The 25137-nt window shown below is 51.4% G+C and overlaps 1 protein-coding gene across 3 annotated transcripts; it reads right to left on the bottom strand.

Annotated features, from left to right (window-relative positions):
- Window positions 1-1806: 1806 nt before the first annotated feature.
- Window positions 1807-25122, bottom strand: SPPL2B (signal peptide peptidase like 2B). 3 transcript variants are annotated; one of them, XM_066276821.1, is made up of 15 exons: window positions 25010-25122; window positions 19095-19214; window positions 17659-17841; window positions 16993-17082; window positions 16186-16325; window positions 15439-15578; window positions 15140-15236; window positions 14017-14133; window positions 7011-7092; window positions 6405-6479; window positions 6251-6313; window positions 6075-6174; window positions 5515-5592; window positions 3643-3803; window positions 1807-2701 (listed from the first exon to the last, which is right to left on the bottom strand). In XM_066276821.1, exons 1-15 carry the CDS (start codon window positions 25067-25069, stop codon window positions 2459-2461), a joined length of 1749 nt encoding a protein of 582 aa, XP_066132918.1. In that variant the 5' UTR covers window positions 25070-25122; the 3' UTR covers window positions 1807-2458. The 3 variants fall into 3 exon arrangements, with proteins under 3 accessions (XP_066132918.1, XP_066132915.1, XP_066132922.1); XM_066276818.1 differs by having other exon boundaries at window positions 15439-15581; XM_066276825.1 differs by lacking the exon at window positions 14017-14133 and having other exon boundaries at window positions 15439-15581.
- Window positions 25123-25137: the final 15 nt, after the last annotated feature.

Here is a 25137-nt window from a genome sequence, read left to right on the forward strand (position 1 = left end):
GAGCCATTTTAGTGCTCGAGGCGGAGGCCATGGAGCCGTCCTCAGCGCCCGGGCCAACTTGGATCCAATGGAGCCTTGGCTGCGGGAGAAGAGACAGAGAGGAAGAAGAGGGGGAAGGGTGGAGAAGCAGATGGGTGCTTCTCCTGTGTGCCCTGGCCGGGATTTGAACCTGGGACTTCCACACTCTGGGCCGAAGCTCTACCACTGAGCCAACTGGCCAGGGCCCTATATTTCTAAATAGTTGGAAAATATCAAAAAGACTTTCGTGACCAGTGAAAAATATATGGGACTCATGTTTCAGTGTCCACCAATAGTTTTGGCCATAGTCACCCTGTTTGCTCACATTGTTTTTCAAAAGCAGCAGAGTTGACTAGTTGTGGCAGAGGTTGTGTGGCCTGAAAAGTCCCAAACATTCACCATGTGACCTTTATAGCAGGACTGAGGCCCACACTATAGGCAATTCCCTTTCAGACTTCTTAGGATAACCATGAATAAGCTAACACTATCCAAGACATGGGGAATAATATAAGTTACCTCTAAGCTTCCTTCAACTCTGAAATACCATTGATCAGGATACCACCCCCACACAACAATTAGTGGCGCTGCAGCACAAGCCCTGCTTAGGCACCAGCCAGGACAGTGTGGATTTGCCTGATACTTTCAAGCAGGTGTCTATGCAGGACAGCTTGACCCGCCCAGTCCCACCACACGCCCCATGTTGTGCCAGGATTCGCCAGCTCACTGTACCTCAGAAAAGGCAAAGGTCAAGTCCTACATATCAAAAGCAGTGTTTAATTATAAGATTTGAACAGAAGCAAGGCCAAAACTGCAAAGACTGTAGGAACTAACACCGCCTTTGAGTCCTGACATTTGTCCCGTTTTCCAAAACAAAAAAAAAGATTCCCATCTTTGACACCAATGTACAAAATAGCTTAGATTAAGGCGCAGGCCAAGGGGCAGACAGGGTCCATGTGGGTCCTTTGCCCAGGCTGCCTTGTGGCTATATCCAGGTCCTGGCCCCAAAGTCCAAGAGGTCCCATGGGGCCACAGGTGCAGCTGCTCTCCCTCCCTGGGGAACACATGGAACAGGTGGAAGACATCTCTTTTGTGTTTTGTGGAATAAAATTTCTCCCTTGAAAAGTGTGGCTAACAGAGATGGTTTGTGAGTCTGTCTGGCGCTGGTATTTTTGGAGTGGATCGTGGTTTGGCCCCGTGCCCATGGTCTAACAGAGGACTGGGACTGTGGCTGGAGGGTCTGTGCCTTTATATCACGCCAATAGAAACATCTTCTGAACACAAGTCTGGAGGTTGCATGTATCGATGGGGAAGAGCAGGCCTCAGGGCCACAGTCCTGGCAGTCCACAGCCCCAAGGCCCCCGTCATGGCTTCAGAGTGGGAATGACACATGCCACACGATGGTAGCGGGAAAGTGCCGGGGCATGGGGCCGCGGGGCCGCTCTACCACAGCATCTGTTGTGAGATTAAGAGGTAGAAAACAAAATGCCAATTCCAGAATATTCTCCCATGTTCCAGAAGCTCTTCACAGTGTGCTTGCCTTGCTCATGTTACAGCTGGAGGCCAGCAAGTTGTGTGCACTGGGGCGGTGTCAACGAGCAGATGCCCAGGATGTGGAAAGGGAAGCCCCCGTCCCTCTGTTGAGAGGCAGTGGAGCTGACGCGAAGGGCAACGCCGACTATTGAGGGCCCTGGGGTGCTGGACTGTGTGGACCCCACAGGCTTGGCCATCCTGCCTGGCGTCCATCCTGCTTCCAGGAAGGGCAGTCCAAGAGAGGCAACACTATCGGAATTTCAGAAAGTCATGGCTGTTTATTAAGACATGGAAGGGTTGGATGGAGGACAGGCTCCAGACAGCTCCAAGGTTGACAGAGGAACCAGGATCAGAGCTCAGCCCAAGAGCCCGTCCATTTACTGCCAACTTTGCTGGCAGCTCTGAGCCTGGCTCCTCCACTAACCCAGAGGCAGGTCCAGACCCCACACCAGATGGGCTGAGGACTTGAGTCCATACCTCTGGGCCCGGGCTCTTGGCATCTGGGCCAGCTGGACCACAGAGGGAAAGCCACAGCCTTTGGGGACAGACCATCCCCTCCTGCCCAGAACAGGGCATCTTCAGGGAAACCTGAAGAAAGCAGCAGCATGGTGTAAGCACCAAACATGGAAGATCTGCAGTCATCAGTAGGTGCAGATGATGGTTCCTGCCCTTTCTAAGTTTCCACCAGGAGACTCCAACTAGAAAGACTATGGGGCTGGGCTCGCGGGACAGGGACCTTGATGGTCCATGGGGTGTGCGGCAGCTACGCGAGCTGGGAGCAGGGCCAGGGTCAAGTGCAGCTGGGCTCGAGGAGGCAGAGGAGACATGAGCATCGGCCAGACCAGAGCACCAAGTTGGGGGGCTGGCAGGTCTTTAAGGAATGGCAAGGGGCTGAGGCTGCACTGTACTCCTAGGCTGAAGTGCCTGGCATGTCCACGGGCTCGGGGATATGGCTGGCAGGACTCGTGGGTTCCTGGGTGGATACGCCAGCCACATCCTCAGGATGAGCCAGTTCTGGAGGCTGCTCAGTGGGCAGGTTGGACTTGACCTGTGCTTCTCTTGGAGGCTGCTGGGAAAGCACGACCTCGGAGTCTTTCAGAGGCCGTGGGCCCTCGGCTGTGCCTGGTGCCCATGGAGGCTGAGGTAGTTCTTTCTGTAAGAGGAGAGGCTGGTGGTAAGGTGCGGACAAGGCCAACAGGGCTTCAAGGTTGGGGAGGCAAAGGAGTTACTGTTCCCAGAGGGTTAGGCTCTAGGCCCAGAATAAGCTGGTCCAGTCCCACTGGCCAGCACGCAGGGCACCTGAAGAGAAATCTGATTCTGGGATCATTGTCTTGTTCCGCACCCCACCCCCCTGAACCTTCTAGAATCAGCCCCCTAGCTTTGTGGCAAAGACAACAGTTGACCCAGGAGGCCTTCCCCGAGGGCCTGGCTCCAAGTCAGGTTAATTAATCAGACCTGGAGCCCTGCTCCTTGCTGGTATTTCTATGCCAGGACAGACCAAAGTGTTTTAACTTCCACAAGAACACAGCAACACCACATTAAATGATATCACTGAGCATGGTGTATGTCTCAGGCAGGGAAGCCCCACTACACCCCTTCCTTTGGGCACCGTGCTGAACCAAGGATCTGTAGGCGAGAAAGGGCCAGGCTGGCCCACACTCTCCCTGCTATCATTCATTGATGGCTGGGAGCGAGGTGCCAGGTCCCCTACAAAGCCCAGAGCCTGAGTGGTGACAGCTTTTGCCCTGCAGCGGGGCTCTGGTGCCCCCCACCAAGCCTGGCACTGACTTCTCAATGGTGAAAGCAGTCAGAAGCCAGTCAAGTGGGGTGCTACTGTGTGGCAGGACTGGCACCATCATCAAGTCACACCTGTCATGACAGCCACATGCTGTCCCCTCCACAGGGATGGTTCAGAGCCACCAGAGCAACACAGTCACAACACCCAAATCAAAACCTTCCAGAAATGGGGAGACACCAACTACAGGATGGGGCTGCAGGGTTTAGTTGTAAAACTAGAGGTTTTACTCAACTTTAATTCTAGTTAGGGCTTATGGGTTATTATCTTGCAGACAGTCATAGCAAACTGGTATTCACCGCAAAGCCACTGCCTGTCCAGAACATGCCCAGCTCCCTGCGCCACAGGGCCAGGGCGCCACTGGTGATCAGCGTGCAGGGCACCAGGTAGAGGAGGGCTGGCTGGCCACGCTGCATGAGGGCCAGGGCCATGAACGTCACCAGGAGGCCGATGCCATAGGCTGGAAGGACAGAGATTAGCAGTGTGTTACCTGGGCCAGTGGTCCCTGAGCCCAACCCCCTGCCTCTTGAAGGAATGCTGGGAGCACCAACTTCCAGAGATGTGACATAGAGGCAAGCCACCAGGAGTTGAGCACTTCCAGAAATGAATAGAACCTTCTGGCATCTTCCAGGACATATGCCCCAAGTGGTCCCAAGGGGACAGTCAAGATGTAAGTCAGGTTTCAATAAGAAGACAGGAGGAAGCAACAGTGCAGCTGAGAGGATGGGGGCACTGGGAAGAGGATAGGATACCGGGGAAAGGACAAGGACACTGGGCAGAGCAGGGGGACAGGAAACCACAGGACTTTCTAATCAGCAGCCAGCAGCTGTGTGAAAGGTATGGAACCACAGAAGTGGCTGGAGAAAGAGCTGTGAATATGCCCAAATATCTTGTTTTTATAAACCTTTAGTTTATAAAGAATTACAATAATGTAATTTTGAATTACAATAATGTACATACAGAATTAGGAAATCAAATCTTTGAGAACCTAATTGTGAACCTAGAAAAGAATGTTTTGCTCCTATGAGACACTCAGTGAAGCACTAAGGGTTAAGGGGTGTGACATCTGCAATTTGCTCTCACAACTCAAAATAAAATGTGTATTATTACATGTGTGTGAGTGTGAATATGTAACTACTGATATATAACATACAAATGCAAAGAGAGAGAATACAGTGAGGCAATTGTGATAAAACGTCAACCACTGGATATGAGAGCAGGAGTGTGGAGTCTCTTATATTAATCTTATAACGGTAACCCTGCAATTAGTTCAAAGGACCAAGTTACAAGGAAATCAGCCTTTCACTGGAAGCTTCCTCCAGAGCCCAGAGCCCATCTTCAGCATCCCCCTGAGCTCTGTCCTGATCCTCACTCCACATTTTCAAGTGATGTGTTCACTTAGGAAATGTGCCTATGTAACAGAGTCGACTGTCTGTGTGTCCTAACAAAGTGACTCCACAAAGACAGACGATGGAAGGACACAGGGGTTTGGCAACTATAGAAGATCTAAAGGGCTCTAGAAGTGGGAACTATGGGAAACTTCTGACACACTGTGGTTTAGACAGGATAGTTTTAAGGGCTGTAACTTGGAGCAAAGATTCAGATGCAATGTGCCAGAAACCACAGGCACTAGGGTGGACAGGATCTAACTGTAATGACCCAAAAATGCATCCAAAGGCCCAACTTGTGCTTTCCTGATACTATGGTAACATCTACAGGACCCCCTCCACTCTTGTGAGAGCTGCCAGGCCTGTGCACTCTGCTTCCAACCCACAAGGGGCAAGGGTCAGAAGAGTATGTCCCACTAGCCTGGCTCTCCAGCGGAAGTAGGTGGGTGTGTACAAGAGCAAGTAATGACACATTTGGGAGCTGACAGGGTGGGGACAAACTGGCTGGGAAATTTTTTTAAGTAATCAGGGCTCAGTAGAAAATGAGAAGATGTCACTTTTGTGTCACTGGCTTTAGTAACAAAAGAAACCAACAGAAGACAAGGAAGACAAAAAAGAGAAAAAAAGAAAAGACAACTACAACAATGACAGAAGAGTGAACAAAAGGACTGTAAGGTGAACAGAGGCTGCATCCCACCCCTTCCCACCTGGCTCTGTGAGCCACCAGGGAGAATGCACGACACACAGGGCAGCAGCCTGGCCCTTGTTGAACACGGTGCTTACCGATGGTGCAGGCTACGAAGTAGACCCTGGAAGACTGCACCTGGATGTCAAACCTGTGGCAATACGCCACGAGCAGCCCTGGTGGGGAAGAGAACATGGGCAAGGGACCAAGGCAGAGCCCCAGATGAGGGCCAAGTGACCCTGTGGGAAGAGACCGAGCACTGTGCATGGTCTTGTGTGATAGCTATGACTGCTATTTCACAGACAGCCATACTGCCAGCTCAGCCCAGAGCTGTGACCCCCACACAGAGGGCCAGAGCATACCCCATAGCACACAGGGGCACGGAGATCCTACCTGGGTGGACCTTGAGGGGCAGTAGACTGGCAAGGTCCACCTTTACAGCTGGCCCCAGACAGGCACATCTGTGCAGCCATGACCAACAGGGTAGGGATGCCCCTGGGGCCAAGAGGCACCTCAACCATGCACCAGCCCTGGCTGCCACCCACCTTACCTGCTAGGCCCCATCTCCACCCACTGGCCCCGCAGACCCAACATTATAAGGACACCTAGGTACCCTCAGGGCAATGGGGTCACCCATCCACATACCCAGCCCCCATACCTGGGACTAGGATGTCCCCAAAACCCAGAAGGGAGAAGGGCCGGTCACATAGGGCCAGTGGTGAGGTGTTCAGCCTGGGTACCTTCAGGACCATGGGCAGCTAGGGGGAGAGGAGGCAGTGCCTGCAGACCAGCCCAAGCCTACCACCCCGTCCAGCCATTAGGGTCCAAACATACCTTCTCATGTGTGGCCGAGTTCGCAGGCCCGGTCGCCACCTCTACCATGATGCTGTTTCCGCTCTAACACAGGGGGTGCCGCATCAGAGTGGGGGCATAGGGCAGGGGATTCAGGCAGTGTGGGAGGGGCAGGGTGAGGGTCAAGGGCTCCCACCTTGGTCAGGAAAGGCGTGATGAACACGAAGAAGACATCATAGATGAACAGCACCATCAGCAGCAGCGTGCAGGCCTGGAGAGAGGCATCCTGAGGGGCTAGCCCAGGACACCCAGATCTCCTGGCACAGACCCATCCATACAGACGTCCCCCACCCTCAGTTCCCCTCACAAAGCTCAGACTGTTCCCACTGGGACAAAGCCTTTCTGAGAAAGTAAAAACTGCCCTAATCCTTGGGCAACAGGAGACAGAGAGTGTGTTCCAGAGTGATGTCCGTTGGAGGCTTGGAGACAGAGCACAAATCACACTCTCTAAGTTTCCCAGTAATGTGAAAGGTGGCAGAGGTAAAACAGTTGGGAGAGAGACATTCAGTGATGGGTTGGCTATGGGTCTGGGAAGGTGACGATCCTCTTGGCGTTCCCATGTATTTCTAAGTTACTTCCATTGTGTCTTGTGGACAATAACCTTAGGCCCCAGGCTCAGAGGGGAAGGCCAGAGCAAAGCTGGGTGGCAGGCAGGCAGGCCTGGCTGCTCAAGTAATGGGGTTAACACAGAGAAGGCCCTCAGGACTCAGGCACCCCCTGCCTATACCCCCAGGGCCCTCACCTTGAAAGTTGGGAGGCGGATAGTTTTCAGCATGTAGAGACAGAAGGCGATGCCCAGTGTGTCCTGAAGGATCCAGGCCCACCTGGAGGACAGAGCAGCACCACCTACTGGAACAGACTCCACCAAGAGCTAGCACCCACCAGGTCCCTCCCTACTCAGCTTCTTCACCCACACCAAGCAGTTTGAAACATCCCACACCTGGCCTGACCCTGCCATGTTTCAAAGACTGAGGCACTGTTAGAGGCAGTGATAACCCTACACCCTGATGCCAAGAGGACAGATACATGTTAGGACCTTTGTCCCTCTACAGTGGCTTTCACACCCTGATTATAGGATGGGGTGTGGGAGACTGCAAGCTGACAGGGTCCTTGCAGTTTAGAATTTTGAGGGACAGGTATGGGGGACTGGCAGTAAGCTGACAGGGTCCTTGCTGCCCATCTCCCCACCTCACTTGCTTAAGTTGCTAAAGGCTAAGCTCTTTCCAATAACCTGATTGTCTGATTAAATTGCTAGAGGCAATTTACATGCCCTCTCTCTCACCCTTTGCTCAACTGCTTTGTTATGCATGGTGGGGGATTCCTGTTTATGCCTCAGATACGTGACTTTGTAATGGAGACTTCCTTATTTGCATACAGCTCTGCACTATATAATAAAGCAGACCAGGGGCTTTTCTCTGCTCTGGCTTGCCATCAGCTTGCAGAGGCCTCCTAATCCCATACTTCTTTTCTCTGAGTTCATTTCTTCATTCCACACCGTTCTCACTCAGGACCTGGATAATTACTAGCTGCGCTAGTCTGTGGCAGGTGGCACCCAAACATGGACCTGGGTATGAGAAAACTAAACTAAAGGCAGGTGATGGAACTCCCCAAGTGTGCACAGCGAGTAGAAAAAGTTTTGAGGGAGAGTCTAGTAGGAATAAATTATGGGACAGTTAGGGTCAAAAGTAAGGGACCTTTTTGTACAAATACTTATGCAGCTAGAAAGGTTTTTGTGATATGTTCAAGATGTGTGCCCTGATTCCCAGAGGAGGCAACAGTTAGTTCTGCTACATGGGAGCAAGTAGGTAAAGTTCTGAAAAGGCGGTGGTGTGAGGCGACTATGGCAGAGGAAATTAAAGTGGCAGTCTCTCTGGCAGTTGGTGCCGTGCTCTGTGGCTGGGGGGCTGGGGAACATGGGGCAATGTGGCTGCTCCTGGTTCTCTCCGGTTGCTTGGTCTGCCACTCAGCTAAAATTGATATAAGAGAAATCTCAGCATAGTCCACTTGAACTGCCAGTTTCAGCAACTATGGATTTTGAGAATGGTTAGGAGACTCAGGTATTAAAGTTACAGCTTTTCCTGTTATTGTCTGATTTTCTTTAATGTTTCAGCTACAATCCTCTGAACTATCATTTTGTTTCTCACCTATTCTTTGCCTGGAAATTAGGCAGGGGACCCCTGGTGGATGTAACTAAAAACCCTCCATCCTCCAGTGCCCGTTAGAAAATGCCCTGACTTGAGATTGGATAGCTATTTTCTGGTCTGGTTGCTCACTGAAATCCCAGGTTTCTCTCTGGTTTGTCTGATTCTATCTAGTTTTTGTCTGATGTTGTCCAAAATGTGTCTACTTTTAAGGCCTGAATTAAGTTCTTACATGCAAAATTGGAAATGCCAGCTCAAATATTAAACAAAAAAATAAAGTTTTATCCCTACATTTTGGCTTTAAAATTGGAACATGTAAGGAGCGCTCATTTAAATTTAAATAGAATAGAATTTGGATCCTAAAGACTTGCCAATTTAGTTTGTGTTTTGTGAAGCGTGCCGTTTTTTGGGGGGGGGTTGTTTTTGGAGTTGGGAGCCAAATAGCAACTCCAGTATTAGGATTAATCAAATGTATGTGTCATACTTGTGTCTCTGTACTGTAAATTGTCTCATGTGTAAAACTATACTCAGGTCTGTGAAACAAAGGAATTAAGCAAAATTAGGCAGGGCCCTGATGAGTCATTTCAGGAATTTGTCTCATCTGGCCGCTTCAGGCAGTTGGAATAGTATAAGAATGCTAATTCTGCTTGTCAGGCCACATCCCTGCAAAAGCCCCCCACCCCCAAGAGATCAGGGATTTGACTCCTCTAATGTTGCCTATTGGATTAAAAAGATAGGTCAGGGACGCCCTGAAATAGAGCTAACTATACAAGGGCATAAATTCAGAAGACCCTTTGATACAGGAGCTGATGTATGTTATTGCTGAGCAACACTGACTTTCTTTTTGGCCCACTCACGAAGCAGTCACCAAGCTGTGAGGCTTAGGGCAAAGTAAATTTCCCTAACAAAGCTCTAGTTTTTTACAATGGGAAGATAAAGTTCATACTGGATTTTTTCAGCCTTATGTGCTCCCTAGATTGACTGTTAATCTATGTGATTAAAATGTTTTGAAAGGTATGGAAGTGTTACTTGTCAGTCCTAATAAGTTAGTCAATGACAATGCTCCTGCATATATAGGAAAAGCATTTACTACATTTTGTTCGACTCCAAAATCACCCTGAGGATAGGTATTCCTTACAATCCTCAGGGCCAAGGCATTGTAGAGCATGCCCATCAAATGCTTCAAAGTCAATTAGAAAAAATAAAAAAGAGGGAGTCATACCCTGGAACTCCTGCAAATCTTCAAGCTCTTTTTACTTTAAAATATTTTAAATGCTGGCCTGACCTATGGTGGTGCAATGGGTAAAGCGTTGACCTGGAACACTGAGGTCGCCGGTTCAAAACCCCAGGCTTGCCTAGTCAAGGCACATATGGGAGTTGATGCTTTCTGTTCCTCCCCCTTTCTCTCTCTCTGTATCTCCTCTCTCTAAAATGAATAAATAAAATCTAAAAAAAAACAAAACACCATTAAAATATTTTGAATGCTGATATACAGGGCCGTTCAGTGGGCGAGACTCTGGAATCCAATAAGAAAGGCCTTCTCTTATGTGTGATGGAAGGACCTGCTCACAAGAATCTGGCAAGGGCCAGACCCTGTTCTTTTGTGGGGTTAAGGATATGTGTGTTTTTCCTAGGTTTGCTAAGGCTCCACAGTGGGTTCCTGAAAGTTTGGTAAGACACCATGAGTCAGGACAGACTCACCCCACAAGAGCAATTATGTAAGGCTTATTTTACTCTTTTTTTTTTTTAAGTTATTTTTTTTTTATTTTTTTATTTTTTACAGAGGCAGAGATAGACAGGGACAGACAGACAGGAACGGAGAGAGATGAGAAGCATCAATCATCAGTTTCTCATTGCGCGTTGCGACTTCTTAGTTGTTCATTGATTGCGTTCTCACATGTGCCTTGACCGCGGGCCTTCAGCAGACCGAGTAACCCCCTGCTGGAGCCAGCGACCTTGGGTCCAAGCTGGTGAGCTCTTTGCTCAAGCCAGATGAGCCCGCGCTCAAGCTGGCGACCTCGGGGTCTCGAACCTGGGTCCTTCCACATCCCAGTCCGACGCTCCATCCACTGCGCCACCGCCTGGTCAGGCAAGGCTTATTTTACTCTTAAAATTTTTTTGAACATTTTCTCCTCAAGACTTACTATAGTCAAGAGGCATTTACATCAGCCAAGCAATGGCTTAAGTCTCTCATGTACCAGGATATATTAACTGGCCCTAAGTGGCAAAATTCAATCAAATTACTAACTTGGGGGCAAGAATATGTTCCAATTTTGTTATCAACAGGTCGTCTTTGAATGCCAGTGAGGAACAAGGAACGTGAAGCCTCATCATAGACTGACATCAGCCCCTAGAAAGCAACCTGGTTCCAAAGATCCAGAATGCTCATTAAGCTTAAGGCAAGAGCTTAATGCGCTGGAAGCAGTGGTAATGGGACTTGGAAACCAGCTACAGAGAATGAGAATGAGACAACAGTTCCAGTGCCATGCAGACTTTTCCTGAGAGTGACTCCTGCACCTTGAGAGTTCTCAATGGGACTGAATGGGGTTGGGTTGCATCTGCAGGGAATGTGGAATGGTGATGGTGTCAACATGGACTTGGTGAACATATTCAGGACATACAAAAAAGCAAAGACTCCATTATAGATCCTGCTGTATTGGTTAAGAATTTGCTTAGTGATCTAAAAGGCTTTAATATCCCTTTAATGTATAAGACACTCATTTTGTATGTTAGTAGGCTATACTAATTTTGTTCTTTTGTTTTGTTTTTTAAAGTTCTTTCTTTTTTAAAGTTTTTTAAAATTCATTTTAGAGCATTATACATTTTTTTTTTTTTTTTTTTACTTATTCATTTTAGAGAGGAGAGAGAGAGAGAGAGAAAGGGGCAGGAAGCATCAACTCCCATATGTGCCTTGACCAGGCAAGCCTTGGGTTTCGAACCCGCGACCTCAGTGTTCTAGGCCGACACTTTATCTACTGCGCCACCACAGGCCAGGCAACATTATACATTTTTAAATAAAATATGTATTTCCGATGGCTTTTGGTGACCCCTGTGTTTTGGTTGTTTGACCCCCACCAGGGTCGTGACCCACAGGTTGAGAACCGCTGTTTTAGAAAGTAAAGAGAAAGAGAAGAAAAAGGGGGGGAGGAACAGGAAGCATCAACCCCATAAGTGCCTTGACCATGCAAGCTCAGGGTTTGGAACTGGTGACCTCAGCATTCCAGGTCGATACTTTATCCACTGTACCACCACAGGTCAGACCTGGCTATATTAATTTTTGTATTTATTTGGTATTTTTCCAGTCTGTCTCTGAATCAGAATCCAAAAAATCAGACGAGTGTAAATCTCAGCACAGGAATTGAAGTTAAAAAATAGTGAGATATGTGGAAGACTGCAACCTGACAGGGTCCTTGCTGCCCATCCCCCCACTTCACTTGCTTAAGTTGCTAAAGGCTAAGCTCTTCCCCACAACCTGATTGTTTAAGTTGCTAGAGGCAATTTACATGCCCTTCTTCTCACCCTTTGTTAGTTCAACTGTTGATTTGAGTTATGAATTGGTGGGGGACTCCTATTTATCCCCTAAGAGGATTCCTATTTAGGCCTCAGATGTGTGACTTTGTATCAGAAACTTCCTTATTTTGCATACAGCTCTGCACTATATAATAAAGCAGACGAGGGGCTTTGCTCTGCTCTGGCTTGCCATCAGCTTGCAGAGGTCTCCTGATCCCATACTTCTTTTCTCTGAGTTCATTTCTTCATTCTGCACCGTTCTCACTCAGCACCTGGACAAATACTAGCTGCGCTGGTCCATGGCAATGAGGTAAGGAGATTGTATGTTGATTGGATTTAAATTTCCTTTCAATAACAATTTTAAAATAATTTAGAAATGTGCCCGGCCAGGCTCCACAAGCTCTCTTGACCCATGAGAAATCAGAACTCAGACTACAAAGAGCAAATCCTCAAGGTCAGTATTTAGAATTTCCCTGGAATAGTCCCATGGGAACGAGAAGCTGAGGCAAGACCCATTTCAAATATCTGCATTAACCCAACACTCTCTGGGTGCCACCCTTCCACAGCCACACTCCCGAGTCTGCATACGCAGTGTGTGCTGTGAAGTCCCCCACTGAGGCTCTAAGAAATAACTAGCTTAGGCCCTGGCCGGTTGGCTCAGTGGTAGAGCGTCAGCCTGGCGTGCGGAAGTCCCGGGTTCAATTCTCGGCCAGGGCACACAGGAGAAGCGCCCATCTGCTTCTCCACCCCTCCCCCTCTCCTTCCTCTCTGTCTCTCTCTTCCCCTCCCGCAGCCAAGGCTCCATTGGAGCAAAGTTGGCCCAGGCACTAAGGATGGCTCTGTGGCCTCTGCCTCAGGCGCTAGAATGGCTCTGATTGCGGCAGAGCAACGCCCCCTGGTGGGCATGCCGGGTGGATCCCGGTTGGGCGCATGCAGGAGTCTATCTGACTGTCTCTCCGTTTCCAACTTAAGAAAAATACAAAAAAAAAAAAAAGAAATAACTAGCTTGACAGAGGGGCCGACGGGGACACGGGGCATTCACCCTGCCAAAGCCTTGGGGTGGTGAGGTCCCAACCTCACCAGCCCTGCCTGGGCTCTCCTCTCCTTTTCCTGACTCACCCTGCACCCTTGTCAGGGCTCTGCCTGCCCACCTCCCTCATCAGATGCTTTACCAACACGGGATCAAATGTCTCCAGGTCAGGGTGGGTTGAAGAACAGAGAAAGTTTGAAAACAGCGGGTGGATGCCCAGCCACGCACCCGCAGTTGGCTGCATGCGCCCAGAACAGGAACTACAGCCTGTTTAATTTTACACAATACAGAAGTCTCCTGGCTTAGATTTAACTGTGAGAGTTCATATTCTCTTTGTGTACAAAAGACTCAAAATATTTTCCCATTTTCCTTCTGCCACTTAAATCTGTTATAGCTCCAAACAAGAGGTGCCGCCAAGAAGGTTTAACTGCCTTGGTAAAGGCTCATTGAGAGCATCAGATGGTGTCAGTGATAGCTGGAGGGGGGTGGGCGGGAACAGGCCAGCTCTGTCCTCACAGCCCAGCCTGGGCTCCAGGCCACAGAGTGGGCGCACTGCCTCACAGGGGAGACTGAGGGGACGCAAGTCCTCAGAGAAGCAAGCAGCCTCCTGAACCATCGTGAGGATGCTAGCTGAGCACACCCCTTGGGCACCACCACAGGTGCAGTGGGGACAAGTGGCGCCAGGGCCCCATGGAAGCCTGGAGAACACAGCTTGGGGCGCCTGGGCCAACAGGGTTTGCAGCATCTCATATCCAGATCCAATCACAGTTCATGTGGCACCCAGACAAACCAAATGAAACTGGATGCAGGTGGCAGGCAGGGCAGCCACGGCTGGGTGGCTGTCAGCTGAGCCCAGTCAGCACCTGGATGCCATGCGGCCACTGCTTCCAGAGGACTGAAAGGAGGGCTTTTAATAACTAAGGAGGCGAACTGGCTCCAGATGCCCCCAAACGGCCTCAGGAAGATACAGGAAGGTTGGAGTCCAGCACTCAGAGCATCTGAGGACAGCCCTCAGGAGGGAGGGGCCAACCACCAGCAGGGCCCACCTCCCAGGGGGCTGCACTCACTGGTCCTCATTCCGGAAGACTCCCCACACCACGCTGACAGCCACACAAAACAATGCCAGGAACAGCATGCGGACCTGAGGGCACTTGTGGAAGTAGGGCAGGCTGTTCTCGCAGACCCTGGTGACAGGTAGGAGAGGGCAGTCGTCATAGGCAGCATGCCTCTCACCTCCCCCCACCATTAACCTCTGACCCTTACAGCCTTGTTTCCACTCAGCACCCGGGTCACCTCAACTCATGCTCAAAAGCCCCTCCCCCAAGCCTTGATTCAACAGGCACATTCCCTCCGCCTCTGGCTACCCTCCAGGTTCCAGTTTGAGAGGGGCCAATCATACCACTCTGCCCACCTGACCCTGACCCTTCCTCCACTTCACAGATTCTCTATTAAACCCACAATCCCCTTGCCTTTTATTATGTTTCTAGAAGGGAAGTCCCCAAGCACAGCAGAGCTGGGTAGGGGCAGGCACTTAGGGTGAGTAAATCTTCGCCAGTTTCCAAGCCAGCCTGCCCACAAGAGCCCACAGGAGCTGAGCCCATAGCTCTCAGCACTGTGTCTCCAAGACTGATCTGTGCCCTCTCACCCTTGTATGGCAAGGTCTTGTCCTCCTAAATCCTTGAGTAGCTGCCCATCTGCCCTCTAAGAACCAGATTGCACCCCTGCAAGCAGGGAACCCCCAGGCCTGAACCACCAGTGCATTCAGTCCCATGGTTCACAGCTGCCTTGCCTGGTACCCCCTGTACACCCACATCACCCCCACTCAGCCCCTGCATCCCCATTGGCCTATGTGCCCTGGACTGGAACCTAGGAAGAGGGAGGCTACCGGAGAAGAGGTGGTGGGAGGACTGAGAAAGCCCATTCACCTCCCCGCTCTGTTCTGCTCTAAAGACCCATGAACCCCTGGCAAGCATCAAGTGAGCATATGCCATATGCCTGTCCTGTGTCAGACTGGCAGAGGGTCACCAAAGAGTGAAGGGGTCCTTGACTCATGGAAGCAGAGCTTAGAGCTCCAGAGCCAGGAAACAGGAGAGAATAGTTGAGCCAAGAGGCTGTGGGCAGAACCCCAAGAGCAGAGCCGTCAACAAGAGGCTGAGTGGGACTGGGCAAAGGCTGCCCAAGGGAGCTCACCTGCATTTACCAAATGGCAGCCTCTGGACCAATGGCGACAGGCAGCTGTAGAGGCCCGTGGAGGAGGCCAGGCAGAAAATCCCAATGATCACATAGACTGCAGAGCAGGATGACAATGAGAGAAAGGCTGGGCCACGAGGGTGCCAGCACACCCCCAGGAAGGACCCCATGCACTCTTACACCTGGGCAAGGTGACCTGTACCCAGTAACAGGAGGGAACAGACCCTGCCCGAAGCCCCTCCTTTCACCCTGCCGTCTACTGGACTTCTCCAATGGAGCTGCAGCCAGCGGAGACACACCGAGATGGTCATAGAAGTAGTACAGGAGCACCAGCATGGAGCAGCACATGACCACAAAGACGCAGGTCATGACAGGTGTCACATCCACCGCCTCATCCTCCTGCTTCTCAGGTCCATCATCCCGTTTGTGCTTCATGTACCTTCTTGAGAAGCAAAGATGGATCATGGGACATCTGGCTGGCCAACACAGTCACCAGGACCAATGGGCCCAGAAATGGGGAAGGACGGACAGAGACAGCATATAGGTCAGCCTGTCTACCCTCTCCAGACCCATTTTGTCTCCTCAGTGCCCCACAGTGGGAGAGCCAGACCTGCCCCTCAGACTGCATATACTTGTCTAGGAACTCAGGGTCTTTGCAGACCGGGTTCCCGCAGGTGGCTCCGTGGTCACCTGAGTGACATGCTATGCACAGAAAGCTGTGGGATGCCCTTAAACACTGCTGTGGGACTACTCACAGACACCATATCCCGAGTGTAGCCCTGGCCTGGGAGGGCCTGGGCAGGCGTGGGCTCAGATCCCAGTGCCAGGGCAGAGTCTCGGATAGCAGGACCCAGAGGGCCTTTGGCTGGATCTCCTGGATATACAGTCACAACAACTGTATTCCAAAAGGTTATTTGGGAGTGTGGACACCCCTTTTCTGAGCAGTCTTATTAGTTTCACTTCACAGCATAAGTCAGACATTGGTTACACACATGCACACATGTACACATGTACACACAACACACACAGACATACAGGGCACTCACTTCTTCACGTCCCGGCTCCCAGCCCAGTAGCCCCCAAGGGCGACGGTGCCAACAGCCATGACGAAGATGATGACCATATTGTAGTCCAGCATAGGTTCATGGGGGGCGTACAATGCTGCCCTTACTGCTCGGCCAAAACTCTGCCTCAGAGAACAAATCAGAGTTCAGGACCAGGCTGCCACCATCCCTAGACCCTTTGTCCCATGCCTTCACCTGCCACTCCTGAGCCCAAAGCAATCAGCTTTGATGGAACAGCTGCACATGAGGGCAGGCAAGCAGCCCTGCATGTGAGAACACAGATCCAAGCCTAGACGTGCACTTATATGCATGAGGATGCACATCGCCTGGGGAACAACCAGGTGGCCCACCAGGGCCCCAAGGGAGAGGTGTGAGGCCTGTGTTAAGATTTTCTGTGAAATTCTGGAAGTTTCCACAAAGACTGGAGATTTCCGTATATGACTCGCCTGCTCTGGATCCAGTCCCCCAAATTAAAGATGAACATGGGCCTTGGGTCAGACAGGTTTAGGCCAAATGTGTGCAAGCAACAGGGAGAGAGCAATACTCAGTCTCCATGTATGGGCAGCAGGCCCACCAGGCCTGGAGCCTGAGTTCCTCTAACTGCTGGGTTATTTTAATAGGACCATGGTCTGTTCCTGGCTTTAGGTAGCACTGCTGGCCCACCCTCACAACATGGCTGACTCACAGTGGGCAAGACCCACCTGAGATAGGGAATCCTTGCCACAGGCCCCACCTACCACCTACTCAGATCCTGGGCCAGTAGACACTTCAGAGGGAGTGAACCCCTACCTTGAAAATGTCCAGCATGTCTTTGTGGCTGAGCAGGGCCACAGGAATGCCAATCTCCTCATACTGCGTCTTGTTGCCTCCTGGGGGGACCTGGGAGCCCAGAGGAGGCAGATATGTGGCTGACCAAGGCCCACCCAGGATGGGCTAGACAGCCAACCCATCCTGATGGCATTAACCCACAGAGCCAGCCATCTCTGAGGAAGGGGAAGATGCCCTTCTGTGTGCCAGGTTCTCAGGCAGTGCAGGAGGGGAGCATACCGGGCAGGCTCAGCACCGCTGCTAGGAGAGGAAAAGCTAGCCCTTTACTCAAACCTTGAAGTCAGGTCAATTAGGAGCCAACCTGCTTGCAGGAGTCCTGGAGGAGAGGCCGACATGTGGGCCCATGCCACCTGCTCCTCAGAAGGCAACTTAGAGTTCTGCCTTGAGGCCTTGTATCTCCTGGTCCCCAGGACTACTCTGGGACAGATTCCCTCCCAGATGAGGGTCCAAAGGTCCAACTCCATACCCAGTCAGCAAACCAAACTCATCCCTGGCTCTGGCCACCTGGACCCCAGCCAGCACCCAAGCCCACTTCAGTTGGGGCCCAGGGGCTCCACCCCACCTCCCTCCTCTATCCCTCATCCTGGGTAGGTCTTGCTACCCAGGAAGGCTCCCAGGCTGCTGTACCAGGGTCTCTTTGCTGACGATAAGCAGCCCATGTGCCCCGCTGCCTTGGGCCAGCCTCACTTTGTCGTAGAAGGTGCAGTTCCCCCGAGTCACCAGTGGAATCTGATTACTGAAGCCTTTGGCAGGAAGGTCAGACGAAGAGCAGAGCGTAGAGGTTGTCCAATCCCGCAGCTGCAGGAGAGACTAAGGGAAGGCAAAACTCGTAGCTGTTCTAGAAAAGTCAGGGCAGGACCAAGTCCTTACAGGAACCCAGGCTTCAGAGACACCTGCACAGTCACAATGAACCTTCAGTATCTAGATCACCATAGTGAGCGTTGTCCTGATGCCCCCTCCCCTCAGGTTCCACTGGATCTCAGCTCCGTGCACCAAGAAAGGATGAGAGGTGGAGGACGGGTGGAGCCTGCAGGCGTGCACGCACACACACACCAAGTGCAAGGCAGACAGGAAGAACAGAGGGTATGAGCTCAGAGAAAACCCCATAGAAAGACTCCCTGCATTTCCAGATCCACCTCCAGCATCGATTACAGATGGAATACAAGGGGCAGGAGCGTCAGCCTCTGTAGTAAGAACCTACCCCTCAAGAGCAAGCTTCAGGCCCTGGCCGGTTGGCTCAGCGGTAGAGTGTCGGCCTGACTTGCAGGGGACCCGGGTTCGATTCCCGGCCAGGGCACACAGGAGAAGTGCCCATTTGCTTCTCCACCCCCCCCTCCTTCCTCTCTGTCTCTCTCTACCCCTCCCGCAGCCAAGGCTCCATTGGAGCAAAGATGGCCCGGGCGCTGGGGATGGCTTCTTGGCCTCTGCCCCAGGTGCTAGAGTGGCTCTGGTCGCAGCAGAGCGACGCCCCGGAGGGGCAGAGCATCGCCCCCTGGTGGGCGTGCCGGGTGGATCCCGGTTGGGCGCATGCGGGAGTCTGTCTGACTGTCTCTCCCCGTTTCTAGCTTCAGAAAAATACAAAAAAAAAAAAAAAAAAAAGAGCAAGCTTCAGGACCTCTGAGTGGAGAAGCAAAGCCCAGGGAGTGGGTGGTCTCCTACAAGGCAGAGGAAGGCCCTTGCCCTACCACACACCCACCTTCTGCTGTCACTCCTTTCAGGATGCCTCTGCCAGCCAGCCCCCATCCAACTTGTGGAAGCCTAGCTGATGTTTCCACCTGGGGCCATCCTAGATAGCACTCTGGGCATCTTTCATTCATGACCAAAGAAACTGAGGCTCAGAGAGGTTGTGGGACCTCTCCAGTGTGACCAAATCCCACCCCATGATTTCCCAGCTGAGGTCCTTCCTCTGTCCTCCAACTGGCTCTCTGCAGATGAGTCTTCTCAAGGGCCCCTCTGGACACTGAGAAAATAGATGGAGGAATGGCAGCAAGACACACAAGACCCCAAGGTAGAAGGGATGCTCAGAGCCACCCAGTTGGAAGGGCCACCAGCCCTATACTCACCGCCTTGCTGAGGTCGTGTGGCAGGTGGGCCCACTGCGGGTTGTAGAGGATGCAGTAGTCCTTGCCTTTGCGGCCCCCCATCTCGGAGACCACATGTACCATGCCATACTCACAGGCCACCTGGAGCAATGGGGCAGGAGTCAGAGAACTCAGGGCGGGAGCTGGGTTATCCAGATGACACAGAGTCCAAGTTAAACAAGGATGCCTGTAAGGGCTGGGCTTGTTTCCTCCCTCAGGACAGATAGGACACAAGTATACATATCTCATAATGGAGAAAATGACGGAGGGTAGCAAGTACAGGGACCAGTCTCCCCAGGGAGACCTGGGTGTGACCTTGGCCTGGTCAGCACCCAACCATTGACTCCAACACACCACGCCTATGGGTCCTGACCCCTGAGCTAGAAGGTGGCAGCTTCTCCTGAGAACAGACACATGATGGGGGTAGTCACCAGCTGGCCCAGTGGAACCCACACCATGTGAATATGGTTTTGCCAAGGTTGGAGAGCGGTGGGGGGTTCTGATCTGGTCAAGGGTCCTGACAGACCACAGGCCCTGACACCAGGCCTGAGGCACAGACTGACTCTCAGACATCCAGACCCTCAGCAAAAGCATAGCCAAGCCACTCAGGGAGCTTCTTACCCTGGCCCTAGTCATTTGGTGATGATAGTAGCATGGAGAAAAGGTCAGGTTGCCCCAACCTTGAAGCCTGAAGGTTGACACCAAGCACTGGGTGCAAGTCCCACTTTCCATAGTCCCCAACTGCCACCATTCCAGGCAGCCCACCAGCTCTGGCACTCCCGTTTATCACTTAGAGAGACACTGACTGCCAAAGCAGTACTTACATGGTGCCGAGCTTCAAAGAAGCTGGGTGTTCAGGGAACTGTTACTAGCAGTCACAGGAGGAAAGGGCAGGGTGATGGACTGCGTTAGCACTCCACAAAGGCTGCATCCTGCCACACCTGCCTCTGTTCCCAGAGAACTTCCACACACCTCACAGGTCACCTTGGTCACCTGACCAGGGGCAGAATTAGGAGGACCCTCTTCCAGGTTCTCTCTACCAGACAGCCCCCACAGGATGCCCCTCATCCTGGCCCCAAGTACCATACCTGTTATATGGCCCCTCCAATGCTCAGAATCTTGGCAACTCCTTACTCTAGACCAGTGGTAGTCAACCTGGTCCCTACCGCCCACTAGTGGGCGTTCCAGCTTTCATGGTGGGCAGTAGTGGAGCAACCAAAGTATAAATAAAAAGATAGATTTAACTACAGTTAAGTTGTTTTATAAAGATTTATTCTGCCAAACTTAGCAAAAATCCAACATAAAGTACTTGGTAAGTAATTATTATCATATGCTTTAACTTGTGGTACCTCTGCTTTATAAATTTTGTAAAGTAAAGTTATTTCCCTACTTTATAAATCACCATTACTATGGAACCAGTGGGCGGTTAGAAAATTTTACTACTAACAGAGATACAAAAGTGGGCGGTAGGTTTAAAAAGCGTGACTACTCCTGCTCTAGACTATGGTGGGGAGCAGTAAAATCCCTCAACCCCTAGGCCTCATCGGCCTACCTTCTGTGTTTATGAATAAAGTTTCAATTGAACATGACCACCCCATGCCTGTAGCAGGACCTCCGGTTCTCTTTTTTTTTATTTATTCATTTTAGAGAGAAGACAGAGAGGGACAGAGAGAGACAGAGAGAGACAGAGACAGGGGGGAGGAGCTGGAAGCATCAACTCCCATATGTGCCTTGACCAGGCAAGCCCAGGGTTTTGAACCAGCGACCTCAGCATTTCCAGGTCGATGCTTTATCCACTGCGCTACCACAGGTCAGGCCGGCCTCCGGTTCTCTTGATTGCCAACTGCAGAGTTGGACAATTGCCTACAGTGCCGAAAATATTCACTATTCTGGGTCTTCTAGAAGTTTTGCTGATCCCTGATCCATGGGAGCCAGACGGTTGGTTAAAATTGTCATTTGTATAAAATGGCAATGGATACAATCTGGTTCTTTTTTTTTTTTTTAGTTCAGTGAGAGGAGGGGAGGCTGAGACAGACTCCCGCATGTGGCTGGACCAGGATCCACCCGACATGCCTACTAGGGGGTGATGCTCTGACCATCTGGGCGTTACTCCATTGCTCAGCAACCTAGCTCTTCTTAGCGCCTAACCCACAACCTTGACACGCCGGGATGACACTCCAACCAAGCTACCAGGCCAGGCCAAAACTGGCTCTCTTTCAAAAAGTCATTTAAGATCCCGTAAGCACATTTCATGAGCTTTGTCCTCCATGACTTGTACAATGAAGCCTGAGCTTGTAGCATACCCCAGAGAGATCATGGATTCGTTTTGAATACAGCTCCCTGAGTTAAAGGAACCAGGAGAAGCTCTTTCAAAAGGACCCAGTGCTGCAAGTGCTCACATTTCAACACAGCCCATCCCAATTTGGAGAACCAGAAACAGCCAAGACTACCAAGGACAAAGCACCTTCTGACACATCACATTCACAGAGCAGGCCCAGGAACCTCCAGGGGCACTATGCTTCAGGATTACCATGAAAGCATCCACACGAGGGGCTTTGAAAGAGGCTAATGGTTCCAGGCTGGGAAAGTCTTCCTTCTCAGAACGTGTAGTGACTTCTGGGAGAAGGCAGGAAAATAAAGACCAGATGCTTAGAAAGAAATGTTCAAGTGAAGGACAATGTGAGATGGGAGAGGACAGCTAGAGGGAGGATGGGGACAGGTGATGGTGGGAAACTGGCAGAGGAGGGGCAGAGGGCAGAGGGCAGGTGGAGGGGGGACAGGTACAGGACAGGCAAAGTGGGAAGTGCAGGAGGGAAGGGGACGGGAAGGAGAGGTAGGAAAGACAGATCATGCAGGGCAAGGTGGCACTAATATTAGTTAAGACCCGATGAGTAACAGCCCGTTTATGATCTTTATATGCCATATACCTTGTAGCAACTGGGAGAGATGGGTCTATTAGAGAAGGTCAAATCCCTCACTAGATCACAAAATGGTAGCAAGTGGGTTTAGGGTTATCAGCAAGCACTCCCCCTCCCCACTCAGTGGAGAATTAGTTTATTGGAGGAACCATACATAGCCACAACCACCCAGGGAGAGATACTGTGCCATCTCAGGGAAATATTTCCAACCAGGGTTCTGTCCTGGGAAGAGCAGTCCAACTGTGCTCCTTTCTCCAACACTCTCCTGATTCTTTTTTTTTTTTTTTTTCTTACAGGGACAGAGAGAGAGTCAGAGAGAGGGATAGACAGGGACAGACAGGAACGGAGAGAGATGAGAAGCATCAATCATCAGTTTTTCGTTGCGAGACCTTGATTGTTCATTGATTGCTTTCTCTTAAGTGCCTTGACCGCGGGCCTTCAGCAGACTGAGCAACCCCTTGCTCAAGCCAGCGACCTTGGGTCCAAGCTGGTGAGCTTTTGCTCAAACCAGATGAGCCTGTGCTCAGCTGGCAACCTCGAGGTCTCAAACCTGGGTCCTCTGCATCCCAGTCTGATGCTCTATCCACTGTGCCACCGCCTGGTCAGGTGCTCTCCTGATTCTTTTTTTTTTTTTTTTTTTTTTTTTTTTTTACAGAGACAGAGAGAGAGTCAGAGAGAGGGATAGATAGGGACAGAGAGACAGGAGCGGAGAGAGATGAGAAGCATCATCAGTTTTTTGTTGTGACATCTTAGTTGTTCATCGATTGCTCTCTCACATGTGCCTTGACCGCAGTCCTTCAGCAGACCAAGTGACCCCTTGCTCAAGCCAGCGACCTTGGGTCCAAGCTGATGAGCTTTTTTTGCTCAAACCAGATGAGCCCGTGCTCAAGCTGGTGACCTCAAGGTCTTGAACATGGGTCTTCCGCATCCCAATCCGACACTCTATCCACTGCGCCACCGCCTGGTCAGGCTCTCCTGATTCTTCATGCTCAGGATAAAGTTCAAAATCCTCAGCCAGCCCAGATAAAGTCCAAAGGCCCCAACATCTGCCTCTAACCTGCCCAGCCTGCCCCCTGGACCCCGGCCCAGGAAAGTCACATGCCCAGCTTAACCTTTACCCTCTGCCTGCAGCCACTCCTATTCTGGCCCTCCAACTAAGAAAGAAATCCCAGCCTGTCTTCAAGTGCATCTGAAGGGGTTCCTTTAAGATAACATCTTTCTCAGGGTGCAACTATCGAACCACTCTACATACCAACCACAGCAGACCCCTCACCGTTCCCAAATAAATCATCAGTTCCCACACCTCACCTGGCTCATGCTGCTCCCACCACCCTTCCTCTGCCTTCAAGACCTCACAAACACTGCTCAGATGCCAGTTTTTGAAAAGCCTTCCCAGGCAAACCGAGTCACTTCTTTCATGGTGTTCCCATGACCCTTCATTGCCCTCTCATTTTGCCCTTGTTCAAAATGTCTGGGGAGTTCAAACCCTGCCCTCAAATTGCTCATACTTCAAACTGGTGATTAAACAAGATAAGGGGAAGTACAGGAGGCTAGCAAACAGATGGGAGGGGGCATCCCAGAGAGCCTGGGGGAGAGGGGACAGCTGGAAGCGAGGCTGGAGGGATGACCAGGGCAGACCAGGGAAACAGAAAAAAACGAAGAGCAGCCTTGGCAGCTTAGCTGTGGGTTAAGAGCGACATCCTGAACTGACAATGTTGCAGGTTCGATTCCTGGTCAGGGCACACACGGGAAGCAACTAAGGAATGCATGACTGTGCGGAACAGCAAATTAATGCTTCCTTTCCCCCTCCCTTCTCTGTCTCTCTAAAAGTCAACAAAAATTAAGCCCTGACCAGATAGCTCCATTGTTTGGAGCATCGTCACAGAGTGCAGAAGTTGCTCAATGTTTTTGTCTCTCTCTCCCTGCCTCTCTTGAAACACACCCAAAAAACAAAACAAAACAAAAACAAAGAATGCCTTCAATTAACTAGAGTTGGAAAGGGAGACACACTTCCTGGGCAGCCAGATCACAGAGGCTTCCCAAATGCACAGGGAGGCCACAGGAAATCTTTCATGTGGACAAGAAAAGACCCCACACACTTTGAAAGAAATCACTACTGCTGTGTTGAAAATGGACTAGGAATGTAGGGGACAAAAGTGGCCTTGGGGAGAATGCCAGCCTTCTGAATTGCAGCAGAGACGTGGTGGTGGGGTGGAGGGTCAAGGTTAATGGCAGGGTTTGTAGGGCTGTTACCTACATCATTCCCTGAACTACTGAACCCAGGAGAGAGGAAGGATTTGGAAATGACACGCCCCTGACAATGTACATCAGCCATTTCGTTGTCGGTACCTCACTAGCACCTGAGACCCTTAACGGTAAGTGAAGTAACACTCTGCGGCTCATCACCCCATGCACCTCCTCAATGAGTCCATGCTGCATTCTCATGCTCCTTTTGCAGCAGAGCAACTGATGCCCAAAGTTACTCCCTTGCCCAAGGTCACAGAGTTAATAGTGAAACGAACTCGAACCCCTGCAAGGCTCCTCGCCACTCCCGGACACTGCGCTGGGCAACTCACCACAGCTACGAGGATGGAAGCTAGCATCGCGTGAAAGGGGAAACTGAGGGTTGGAGAGGGGCAGTCACCTGGCCCAGACCACGAAGGTAGACAGGAGGGTCCCCGGAGGCGGTTGGAGACCCCGAAATGGACCAGAGAGAGGGAGAGGGACCTCCAAACTTCAGACCCGCGCAGACCTGACTGACGGTAGTGCACAGGGCTTTCAAGAAGGGGAAGGGAGCCGGGCTGAGGACAGGCCCGCAAGGTCACAGCGGGGCTCCGGGCACGCGAGCCGCCCGCACGGGGGGCGCGGGTCCCCGAAGATGCCCTCAGACCGGGCCGGGCAGGACCCTGAGAGTGGCCAGGGACCGAGGGGCTGGGTCACCACATCCAGCGGGACCAGCAGAACCGGGGCAGCCCTCACCTGGGCCGCAAGGATAAGGCAGGCCGCCGCGAGCCGAGCCAGCACCGCCGCCGCCGCCATGTCGGCGGGTCCCAGCCGCAGGCGTCGCCAGATGTTTCCCGGCAACGCCCCGGCGCGACGCTGCGCGC

Source organism: Saccopteryx bilineata, chromosome 1 (genome assembly GCF_036850765.1).
Source record: "Saccopteryx bilineata isolate mSacBil1 chromosome 1, mSacBil1_pri_phased_curated, whole genome shotgun sequence".
In the NCBI taxonomy this organism is placed as follows: Eukaryota; Metazoa; Chordata; class Mammalia; order Chiroptera; family Emballonuridae; genus Saccopteryx; species Saccopteryx bilineata.

Coding starts and splice junctions, on each gene's coding strand:
- SPPL2B (XM_066276818.1), bottom strand. CDS start 25,069: ATGGCGGCGGCGGCGGTGCTGGCTCGGCTCGCGGCGGCCTGCCTTATC. Junction 15,582..16,185: donor GGGAGCCGGGACGTGAAGAA/GTGAGTGCCCTG, acceptor TTGCTTCTCAAG/AAGGTACATGAAGCACAAAC. Junction 6,480..7,010: donor TCCGCCTCCCAACTTTCAAG/GTGAGGGCCCTG, acceptor GCCTCTCTCCAG/GCCTGCACGCTGCTGCTGAT.